At 31.9% G+C, this 12,261-nt stretch overlaps 2 protein-coding genes across 2 annotated transcripts; one reads left to right on the plus strand and one right to left on the minus strand.

The window, feature by feature from the left end:
• Positions 1-816: 816 nt before the first annotated feature.
• On the plus strand, positions 817-2,672 carry LOC100879749 (uncharacterized). Its single transcript, XM_012289822.2, has 2 exons — positions 817-1,313; positions 1,609-2,672. The coding sequence occupies exons 1-2, from the start codon at positions 1,170-1,172 to the stop codon at positions 1,741-1,743; spliced, it is 279 nt and encodes a 92-aa protein (XP_012145212.2). The 5' UTR covers positions 817-1,169; the 3' UTR covers positions 1,744-2,672.
• Positions 2,673-4,949: 2,277 nt separating this feature from the next.
• htk (AT-rich interaction domain hat-trick) lies at positions 4,950-12,219 on the minus strand. The gene is made up of 7 exons (XM_012289823.2): positions 11,982-12,219; positions 10,800-11,236; positions 10,483-10,728; positions 10,081-10,285; positions 5,550-10,002; positions 5,330-5,470; positions 4,950-5,242 (listed from the first exon to the last, which is right to left on the minus strand). The coding sequence occupies exons 1-7, from the start codon at positions 11,985-11,987 to the stop codon at positions 5,199-5,201; spliced, it is 5,532 nt and encodes a 1,843-aa protein (XP_012145213.2). The 5' UTR covers positions 11,988-12,219; the 3' UTR covers positions 4,950-5,198.
• Between the last annotated feature and the right edge of the window lie 42 nt (positions 12,220-12,261).

Consider the following 12,261-nt stretch of genomic DNA (forward strand, 5'->3'; position numbering starts at 1 on the left):
TATTTCTATACATAAAATATGTATACATAACATTATTTTATCAATAATAATCAATAAATGCATTAAAGAAAAAGTAGAAATATTAAAAAGTAAGTAATGTAATAGATCTAATAATAAATAGTACTACAAATTTCACAAATTTAAAATAAAGTAAAAAGTACTGAATTAAGACTATACAAAAATGAAAATTTATTTTAATTTGTTTGTATAAATTATGTCTAATCTCATGAAATATTATAATTTTCAACAGAAATTATTTTTAATTAACAAACAATAAATATTAATTTAGATAATAAATAGATCTATTAATATTTAACTTATAAAATATCTATAACCTTTAAGACTTATTACAATATTTGATTAATAAAGTATTAATCAGTTTCAAATTCAATTTTTTAAGTACATATAAGAATCATAATGTACTTAATTTTATTTTATTAAAAGAATGCATCGTGGTTTGTATGAATAATATATAATGATAAAAAGAATATATTTTTATTTTATAAGAGAACCGTAATTCCAAATGATGAGTTTTCGTTTGAACTGCGCAGATCTGCTTTAACTGGTTCTAATACGCTTTGTAACTGCGAGAAATGCGCATACGCATTTGCAACATTCGTGATGATGGTCGTGTATACCTGGTGAGCAAGAATCTTGTATACTTTTTACATTATTATTTTTATTCTGTATTAACATACTATTATCCACCATGTATATGACCGACGAAATAGAAAGCAAATCATGGTAGGATAAAACAAGTGGTAGGGAGGTCACCTGAGTCAGTCGAGTTGCGCAAGTTAGTACGGTTCTCTCATGAAATAAAGTATAATCTAATATGTATAGTCAGCAAGAGTAGTAAAGTACAGTAGAATACAGTGCAGGTAGTAGGATCTCGAAACTATACTCTTGAGAATTGAGAACTTCAAGTAATTTTAATATCATGTGTCCGTCACTTGAAGCGCTGATGTCGCTTTTCTACATGCATATCAGTTGGTAGCGCCAGTTGTTCAGAACTATGATAAACAAACTTAATGTTGAAGGAAGCATAATATCTTATGAGATTTTATAGGATAAGTAATTTTACGTGCGATATTTTTGACATATGTGTCAGAGCATAAGGTGTCGGGAAGTGCCACACTATAGAAAATAAATTTTATTAAACATTCAAAATGGGTAGTACCGATAAAGCTGTGATCACGGGATTCATATGCAGACTTTGTAGTAAAATGAACCGTTTCGTGATTCACATATACGGCGAAGAGGGTGAGAGAATGAAGCTCGCTGAAAAAATAAATGCTTATCTTCCAATTGTGGTAAAATCATTTTTTGTTATCCTAAATTACAAAATTTTATTTATCGTACTTTTAAGTGAACTTTCACATTTTGCATATATTCTGTAGGACTGCTTAGTTAAGACTATTGATATTATAATTCTTTATTTTTTTTTATGTACTCTTGAGAATTGTAACTTGTAAACAATAATTAATTTACAATTATAACGTACTGTATTATAATGATTTATGTTACTTTATGTAATAGTAGTAATAATAGTAATGAATATTATATATTTAATTTCTAGACATTAAATTTTTTACTTTTGTCATACAGGTAGACATGAATGATCCATTACCTAAAACAGCGTGTCTACATTGTATTGAACGGCTAGAAGCACATCATGAATTAATGGAACAATTCATTGTTTGCCGAACTAAGTTCTTACCTGAAATAAGTCATCAACAGTAGCATTAACATCTTCATAAGCTGTTGATACTCTATCAACGTTTAGCCCAGCCTTATATTGATATATAAAATTGGAAGCAGATTTTCTCGCTCAACACTATAAAATATTTCTGTATTTTATTTGTCTTTTTGTTTTAGTAAATTATGAAAGAAAAACAGTAAATTGTTAAATGGAAAGATACATATTTACAAAGATAAGATCCCTTTGACTTGGCAACTTAGGTTATTTGCTTAATTAGTTATTTTTGAATTATAGGGAAAATGTCAACTTTACAGAATTTATTGTATAAATATTTTGTTTTTCATATGATTGTTATAGCTATTATCGATACAATAATGCTTATAAAATACATAAATAATTAGAATTTTTATATTTTGTATTTTCAGGAATTAAAACATTCTAGTTTTTTTTTCTTAAATGGCAATGAGCAATAAAAGTAGGTATATTTATATCAATGATATTTTCAGATAAAAACAATGGGTATACCTCATATTATTAAATTATTTAAATTTATATTTTATGTATTCTATACTTTCTTTAGAAAATATTTTTAGATCTTTTTTATTAATTAAATGTATTACTGTTCCTTTAACGCGTTCATACTACCGATGTACAAAGATAAATAGATAAATATATTCAAGTGATTTCTTAAAATATTGAATAAAATTATATGGAATAATTTAATGTAGAAATAAAAAGTAAGATTATAGTTAACAAAGTTTTTAATAACACTATATTGGGTATAAGATTGCCAATATTATCATGTTCTGTTTACTAGAGAATATTTAAATATCATAACTTTTAATGTGTATGATACAAAATATAACAAAAATATTTACATAATTATATTTACATGTATTATTGTGCAAACTTTAACAAACTTTTAATGTTTATTTTTAAGTTGCAATATAATAAATAATTTATAAACAAATTTTATAGTATTTTATATTTTGTTATAATGTTTAAAACTAAATCTTAATTAAAAATTATATGAGGGTAAATGACACTATTATAATTTGTTAAGATAATATTTATTTCTTAACAATATTTACTAACACAATTAAATGTTATGTGGAACAATATTACTGTTTGGCGACACAATCCACATTGTGCTTACTATATGTATTACCTCACATGTAATTCATGATTTACAGGGAGAAAATTTGTTTTCAGAAGGCAAGGATGCATTCGTCACTCAATTATTATGTTTACTAGTACATGTTATTCAAAATTGTAACATTAATCAAAAATTACTTTCTTCATTTGATTTTGCCAAGTAAGTTATGCTTATCATTAATGGGAAGACAATATGTAAGCTTTGCTGTATCTGTGATCAAAATGTGTACATAATAATTTAAAAATTTATTATTGACATCTATATAGTAGCATTTTCTTACATGTATTATTGCCTAAATACAGAATGCAAATAAAAGTAAACTATAATAATAAGCTATAGCAGAATAACTGATTTATATATTTTCTGTATTTACCTAAGATAATATTATATTTACTATTTTGTTTATCCTGTAAATGAGAAAAAGTGAGATCTTGTTATTTATTAGTATTTGTATTAAAAAACTAATAATACTATTTAAAAAAGAGTTTTATGTTCAATAGTATTTTATGCAAGGTCAGAAATATGTTATGAAATGTATGTTTACAGCAAAGATTTATATAAGAAAGTATTATTGATACTAATCTTGCAGTTTCGTTTAAATTAAATTGTCTAATATATGTTGTTTTCATCATCAATTTTGAAAATAAAGATTAGCTATCAAGATGGAATAATTGTATCATAACATAATTCGAATGTAATCCAAACAATGATCTTTTCATTAAACTTGTCAAATTTATGAGTGTCGATACACATCCTCTTGGCTTCTTAAAACAAATATATAGTGTGTGCTACTGCAAGATTTCTGAAACCATTATATAATAATATGTGTAGCTATATCTGTGTGCGATAAATAACTACTAAAACTTGACTTATGAGAGTCCTTTAACACACACAATGTAAAATATGTACAAAGATTTGCGGAGTCTAACTCCTAATTTTCTTTCATCTTTCCCCCAATCAGCGTGATCATGTTGCCTGATATCATAAACCATGCTCACGACTGATGTTTTTTATAAAAAATATATTATATTTATCTATATAAAATTTCATTCTCTTTTCAGCCAACATCTCTTCATACAAATTTAGTTTCATTCAGGGGTATTTGATTTCGTTTCCTGCAACTTGTTTCTTAATTTTTATTTTTTTTTATTTTCTTTTCATTTAATGGGGTACTTTAACGCCCAAATAGAAATATAAATGCATCTTTGACCAATTACGATATACGACGATGAACGTCTAAAACCTATTTGATGATTAAAGCACAATGGCAGCAATTTTTGAGATATAATGCAAAAGGCTGTAAATTGATGAATCTTGTTGAGCTGCATTCATGACAATTGCATAGTTGAAAATTCGATTCTATGCATTTTGTCAAGAAATTTATTTTCAAGTACGAATGTGTTTTCTTTTTTTAATTATAATAAACTTTAATGTTTTGTATTTTAGAGCAACTATAATACGATATTTTATTTATGTAAATTATGTACATGAATTAAAGTAATTCTTTTTTAAAAGTTAAAAATTGTGCTATATCTCGCATTCACATCAATATACAATCATTCGTTCATTTCGCAAATTGTTTAACGTACAAACGAGCATTGCTTTCAATATGATTCTCTTATTACATTAAAAACCACATTAAATTGCAACATTTCTTTTTCTTTTAAATAAAAAATTTCGATTGTAAGGTCGCTAAGAATCTACATACATACGTATATATTGCAAATCACTATGACATTACTAACTCTAATATATACAAAAATTTTCTATCCTAGGAAATATATGGTGGTTGTTGCACTTGATATTTTTATTTTGTATCGTCTTGAAAACAGCTCAACCGCAAACGGTGCTATAAGTTATATTTGAAACGGAAATGACAGACGGCTTAGACAATTATTTGTTCCCAAGATGTCTTTACAGTAACATACTATCGGTAACATTTTTCTCAGCCTTTTCTTAAAAAAGAAGAATGAACGATGAAAATGATCATCAAGTTCGATAATTTGTACTTTGCATCTGAGCAGGTGAAATGACAAATCGAAGATAAAAATTTTTAACTGTCACATTACGTTTCTAACAAAACAATATACAACACAAAGCATGTATGAATATATATTTTCATTCTGATAAATGTTCCTCCGTTATACTATATCTTATATCTATATCTACAATTTATATCAATGGGGGAAAATTACCTAAGCGATGTTAGGTAGGTAAAAATTGTCATGAAATCTGCTGTGATTGTAGAATGTCCATACAATGATTCTATTATTTCCCGGTGTGGTATAAAAGTTTGTTTAACGCAGATTAAGTGAATTTAGGATGTTTCAAGGCTGCTCATCACGAACAGGCTTGTTGCATTTCTGCTTTAGCTGCCTTTATAGCTGAAATTAATTTCATTTATTTCACATTTGCACAAATTAATTTCCCATTAAATTTTATATAATTTTTTAATGTTCTTTTTAAATTACCTTCCCTTTCCCTTCTTCTTAACTTTTTTCTGCGTCTTTCAATAGCAGCGAGTTCAACTTTCACAGCATTATACGTTTTACGTAATTCGGCTAATTTTTGCTGTAATACAGCTATCCTTTGACTTCCATCTAATTCGGGATCTGTAACAAAAAATGCAAAACTGAAATCTTTCCTTTAAATCGTACACGTAAATTAAAAGAGAGTATATGTAAACTTTACCTAATTCCACGTAGAAATTGTATTTTGTGGGCCGAGGTGATCTGGACGAGTAATTGCTAAGTTCGGCAACACTAGTGATATTTGTATGATTTGTTGACGTTGAATTAACGCTACAGAGATTAGAACCTTCACTGGTATCATCGCTATCACTTCCAGCACCGTGCCTACCATGTCTACCGCTATGTCTTCCCGTCTTTTTACCAGTACTTTTATCACACTCTGAATGTTTTCTATTTCTTTTACGTTTCTTAGGAGATTGCGTTTCTTCAATAGATCGTTTCGCTGGTGGTTTCAATATTCTGTCCGCAGAATTCCCTTCCACATTTGGTAATGTGTCATCTTCACTGAATCCTGGCCCTTTACCACCGCTATCATTGTCCGCTTCTGAGCTATCACGATTAAGTTTCATATTATCTTCTGAAGTTGGTGATGAACCACCTGTTCTTTCTTCTCTTGGAGATCCAGAAATATTGGAAATACTAGAGTCAGGCGTAGTTGGAGGTGTATTATCCATGACAGGTGCTGCTTCGTTGCTTTCTCTTCTCTGTGCAGGCATCAATGCAGGTAAATGATGCGACTGTTGTCTCACACCTAGGCTAGGGTTTTGCTGCAGAGGAAGAGAAACTGGAACAGATGTTTCAATAGTTTTTGGCAGTGCCATACTAAGAGTGGCAACAGTACTGCTAGTTGTACTTTGGCCAGAAGTAGGTGCACTAGCAAAAGGCATTTCCATTAGTACTATACTACTTTCTGTAGTCTCAACTTTTGGTGGAGAACAAGATGGACCAGCATTTATCTGCTCAATACTTTCGGTGATAGGTGCTGGTGAACCTGGTATTTCTTCTTCGCACAATAAAGAATTAATTGCTTCTCCTTCTTCATCTGTTTTTATAACAGGTGTACTTTCAGGTTTGAATTCAGAAATATATTCTTGTGGTTGATGTTTTACAGGTTGCAGAGACTTTTGCGTTTGTAATTTCGAGTACCTTTCTTGCGTATCTTGAATTCTGTCTAATTCTGCTCTTAATTTAATGTCAAAGTTCGATGGAGTTTTTATATCTTGTGATTCTTCATTATCAATTACTAACCTTTGTTCAGAATCACTACTGTCCGCCGAGTCTATTACGTCTTGACTTACTATTTTCTTATGCTTTTCTTTTTCTTTGTCCTTTTCTTTAAGATCATGTTCTTTAAATTCATCTTCTATTGTTTTGGACTTTTCACTTTCTACGTGCTTCCATTCTTCTTCTTCCTCAGTTTCTTGTGGTTTTTTATGTTCCACTTTTGTTTCTGCGAACTTCTTTACTTCTGCTTCTTTCTTTAACTTCAATTGTTGAAGTTCTTCCTCTTTCTGTTTAATTACTACACGCATTAACTCTCTGCACTGATCTTCGTTATTTACTATTACGTCTTCCTCCTCCCGCTTTTTAGTTTCAATTTCTATCTTAGGCCCATGTTGATCCTCTTTACTTTTTTGTACAATGATAGTATCCAATTTTTTGGGAATTTCCTTTGAAGGTTTCCATATAACTTCAGGAATTTCGTCTTCTTTCTTAACATCCTTTGTTTTGTTACGGAAAGCCATGGCAGCAGAAAGTTTCTCTTCTATTGTAGATGTAGCTGGTAACCTTGCACTAATTGGTGCTGGAGTTGTTACTATTGGAGATGAAACAGGTGTAATGTCCAGTAATTTTGTATCAAGCGTTTTCAATTCTGGAGATTGTCTATGTATTGGAGATTTAACATGTTGCTTTTGTTCAATAGATGTATCAGGTTTACTCGAAACCGTTGGTGTTATATCTTCCCTTAATAGTTCAATCTGTGGACTCGTATCTTCTTTGTTCGACTCCAATGAATCAGTCAATTCATTAGTAGGGAACATTTCTTGTTGATATGTAAATAAATTTTCTTGTTCTACTTCTGAAACTTCTGTTTCTGATATTATTAAACGATCTTCTGAATCGTCGTGAGTGGCATCATCATCTCCGGGCAAATCACTAAATAAAAGATCTATTCCATTACTTATCTTGTTTGTTTCTTCAGTAATAAGTGCAGGTTTTACTTGATTGAAAGGTGGTGATTCACAAAGTTTATCAAATGCTTCTTCACACGTTGCCAACGATGTGGATTGCAATGATTTGTGAGGAGACAAATTTTCTGTGATATCGTCAACTCTTTTACTAAATAACTTCTTCACCTTTTTCCGTGAATCATTATCTATTTCTGGTTTAATTTCCTTGATAACGGGTGAAACAACTATTTTTTGTTTCTTTTTAGGACTTTTCGGTTCATCTTCAAACACTTTCTTCTTTACTTTGTCTTTTTCCCCATTGGTATCCCGTTTATTTCGTACCTCAAATTCAAACGGTTCCGGTTCTTTAAATTCATATATATCATCTGTATTATCTACTACTTTAGCCTCGAGAGTCGTTTCTAATTTCGAAGGTTCCAAATTTTTCTCTAATTTTGGAGAAATTAAGACGCTTTCTTTTTCTGTAATTTTTATTTCATCTTCTGGGTCAGGCTCGACCCTAACAAGTTCTAACTTCACCGCCTTGTCAAAACCTTTCAGTTCAGATCGTATTTGATTTAAATCAAAATCCCGACCTTTGGGCTGTTCTTCGTCACTATCTGGCTCAGACTTGATGCCCTGAGATTTACTAATCGTTCTTCTTAATCGCCTACCTCTTCTTGGTTCTTCCAGATTATCTTTGTCTTCTTCACCTTCACTGGTTTCATCAGGTTTTATTCTATCTTCTGCTCTGTATTTCGCTTCCCTACGCTTCCTTTCTTCTGTACTTTTAGATTTTGTTCTTGTCTGTTCAGATTCTGTAGTGTCAGAATCATACGCCTCGCTCTCTTCAGTTTCTGACGGAACAACATCTGCATGACCAGACGTTCTTCTAGTGCGTCTTCGATGTTCCACACCAGATAGATCAGTATTTCTTGTCCGTGTTTGACGATTGTTCGCTGGTGTTGCTGGACTTTTAGTTCTAGAACTAGAACTGGTAACGGATAGTGGCGTCGTAGATCTAGCTGGTTGAGATGGTTCTTTGTCCTTTTCCTTTTCTTCTCTTTTTACTTCCTTTGTTGACGTAGACGAAACTGTAGTCGTAGGTGCCACACTTTGCGCTCGACGACGGCTCTGAGATGTACTTGAATTGGTGTTGGAAATAATTTTTGATGATTTATTTATGTTACTAGATAAATTCGTACTAGGAGTTTGAGGTCGTGATGTAGTTTTAATACGTTTTATCCTACCTTGAGCTTGTGTGAAATTCTGTGCTATTCTTGATGCTTTAATCCATTCATCGTATCGTGTATTCCACCCAGTATAATGTACAAGATACATTGGTTCTGTGCCATCCTTTTCCATATCGATAACTTTGGCTTCATAAGTAACCTTGGACTCGTGAGTAGGTCCGTAATATACCTTCAATCTATCTCCTAATTCTACAGGTCCTTTGTAGCAAGGTGCGGATTCTGTTAACTGTTCCTCCGATCGTGATTTTTCCGTTTCATATTCCTTTCGCTTTCTCCCGCGCTTTTTTAATTCCTCGTCTATTAAACGTCTTTGTTTAGATAAAGTTTTTCTTTCCGATTCTCTAGATGGAGTCCGGGTTTCTCTAACTTCAGAAGACATTTTACTCTTTACATTATCATCTTTGGATTTAGATCTTGTTTTAGCAGCTTCTTCTTCTTTCGCTTTATCATCTTTTCTTTCTTGTTTTTTAGATTCACTTTTTTTCTTATCTATTATTTTTTTCTTCGGGTCTTCTTTACTTTTAGACTTTCCTCTATTCGACAACGATAACGAACTCGACATTTTTTGAGATTTTTCGCTACTAGACGATGATTCTGCTTCGGCTTCTACGTTCACGTCACTTTCCTGACCGCTACCGCTTTCTTCAAACTCTTCCTTTTTCTTTATTTTAACAATTTCTTCCTCTTTTACTTGTTCTTTTTTAATCTCCTTTTTCTCTTTTTTCTCTTCTTCCACGACTTTTTTCTCTTCTTCTTCTTTTTCAGTTTTAGTGACAGATACTTGCGGTGGTACAGGTGTATTTCTATCTTTATCTCTAATTAAACTTCTACCTGGACGTTGCTTACGCATGGCACCCCTTGGATGATTTACCATAGTACAGCCTAATTTTCTATAAAAATCTTCAAAGGAGTGTAAGAACTTTTTATAGGCCTGTTTAACCAAATTGTGCGTAGATGGTGAATTTTGCATTGTAAAACTTAATCGACGAGTTATCAATTTCCATTGGTTTTGATTTGTTACACGATTATAACCACCTAATTTATAAACAGCTCGAAATAATCTATATAGATCTATGTCCTCAGACCCAATCATTGGACAATTATTAATAGGTGTACCACGATCATCCATAAACTTGTACAGTTGTGCCACAAAATGATCTTTTTCTTCACGTGGTTCATCATCAGAACTCTGAAAAATAATATTTATCACAATAGGAATAGTGTAAACAATATGTTATTAATAATAACAATTCACAAAAAAGCCTACATCAGATTCAAGGTCTCCATCAGAATCACTGTTTCCACTTGATACTGAATGTCCAAAAAGAGAATCTCTATCCCAATGGGGAGGTAACTCATTCTTTTCTAAAAATAGCAATGCCTTTTCTACTGCCACCTTTAATGTGCTATTTTCAACTTTGTTGACAAGTTCTTTTGTAAATTCAGTGGCCTCTTTCTTCGGAACTGTATAACTAAACATGCAAAAAGAAACATTAATCATAAGCTAATGAACTTCAATACAAAATTATTTATATTTTTGTACTGCTTTGTTATTTCTCACATTATGTTCACTAATTATTTATATTATTTGCCACTTATCACATGTAGCAAATGTAGTAATCTTATTTCTCACAAAATTTGATTAAATATAAATATAATTTAAACTTACTATCGCGCATCTTTAAATGAACGGACAAGATAATCATCTCTCACTCGAATTCTCACTGTATCCTGAGCAGTTGGTGCAACCACTAATCCAGGGAACCAATTATCTTTTTTCTTCTTATCTCCAAGTTCCACGCATACAACTCGTCCAATTTCAGGTTCTGTTTCCACTCCTTCTTTTCCTGTTCCACTAGAACCTGAATCACGAGTTCCTCTAGGAGGACTATCTTCATCTTCACTACTTTCATCTCTATAACAATAATCATTGTTATGTTTATCTCAAATTTGCATATCATGTTTCAAATATTTCACAACACTCACTGTGCTTGCCTAGATCGTCTTCCTCTTCTGCCTCCAATTACTGGATTCCCAAAGTGTTCTGGATGTGTCAAAGGCAGTTGGTCCAAAGTTTCACTCTCTGCAAAATGCCGTCCACTCTTTAAGCAAAGTGCAGTTCTTCTCAATGTTGTAATATCTCCATCATCAAAAACTACAGTATATTGACTGCAGTCTTGAATCTTTGTGATTGTAGCTTCTACAAATTCTTTCCGGTCTCCATGCCTAGCTTCAACGGATGCACCTACTCTTAAAGTTCCTTTTATCTGATCATCAGCTACAGTTGCAGTACCTAAGCCCTGTTTATAAGTTACTCTGCACTTTACTGATCGTACAACTTTCCGAATTTTTGCTTCACAGAAGGCACCCTTGTATTTAGCACTAACCTCCGTACCCACTGATAGGTACGGTGGATCGTCTCCCTATAACAGAAGATATGCACATTTAAATTGTTTAATTCCTACTATATGATTATTCTTCATAACATACTTTCATACACCAATATACACTCATTCTTTGCTCAAAATAAAAAGTCCTATAATATAGACGAAAATTTGAACATCCTTTAGTGCATGTATTGACCTAATAAAGAAATGTAATTATAACAAAATTTATCAAATATTTAAACATTAATTTTTTCTCAGAATGTTTCACGAACATTAGATTTTAGTTAAACAGTTTATACTTTGTTTTGTCTGATATTAACGAAAAAACGAATTAAACGTAGCGTAAAACATTGTAAAAGATATAAAAACGCTAGCTGCTTCAGACGATGAGCTATTGTTTATGTAGGCGGTCGTGTCTCGCAGGTACAGTAAATTATTTTTGATTCGAAGTAGTCTACAAAGAGAAACAAGAATTTTTGCACGGAGATATTTCATTGAAATAAAACTCATACTTTGACATCTTAACCACATTTTCAAAACGGAGTCCACTACGTTCGTGACAGGCTGTCGATTTCTCAGACATCAGGTAATAGTTGTAACCTCGACGATACTTTAGGCGAGACATTCGTCCGAAGTAAATAACCTGCGAAAGCGTTGTAACTACATAACAAAAGCACGTATTTTACTTTCTCGATGCACACGGCAGAAAAAAAGAGAACTCAACTATACAATCTTTGCGCACTTGTTTCTACGTCAACTTTGCTCCCGCCTGTTTTCTTACCAGCATCTTCTAGCGCTCCACGATCTCCATATAAATAATCTTAGGACACTGACGTGTACGTGACATTAAACTGAAATTTATATTAGATCTTTGAAAGTAATAACACGAGAAATATCACGTAGGCACAGAAGTTGACCCCCTTCGCGAAACCAACACTTCACGGCCCGAATGCGTACAAGCTCCTGTTCCCTGCCCATTTCCACCCCGACGCAACTTGTCAGCTAGCCACTCAACTCCTATTGGACGATGTCTTTGCACTCTCTGAAAACAACCGAGTGAA

The sequence above is a fragment of the Megachile rotundata genome, chromosome 10, assembly GCF_050947335.1.
Source record: "Megachile rotundata isolate GNS110a chromosome 10, iyMegRotu1, whole genome shotgun sequence".
Classification (NCBI taxonomy): domain Eukaryota; kingdom Metazoa; phylum Arthropoda; class Insecta; order Hymenoptera; family Megachilidae; genus Megachile; species Megachile rotundata.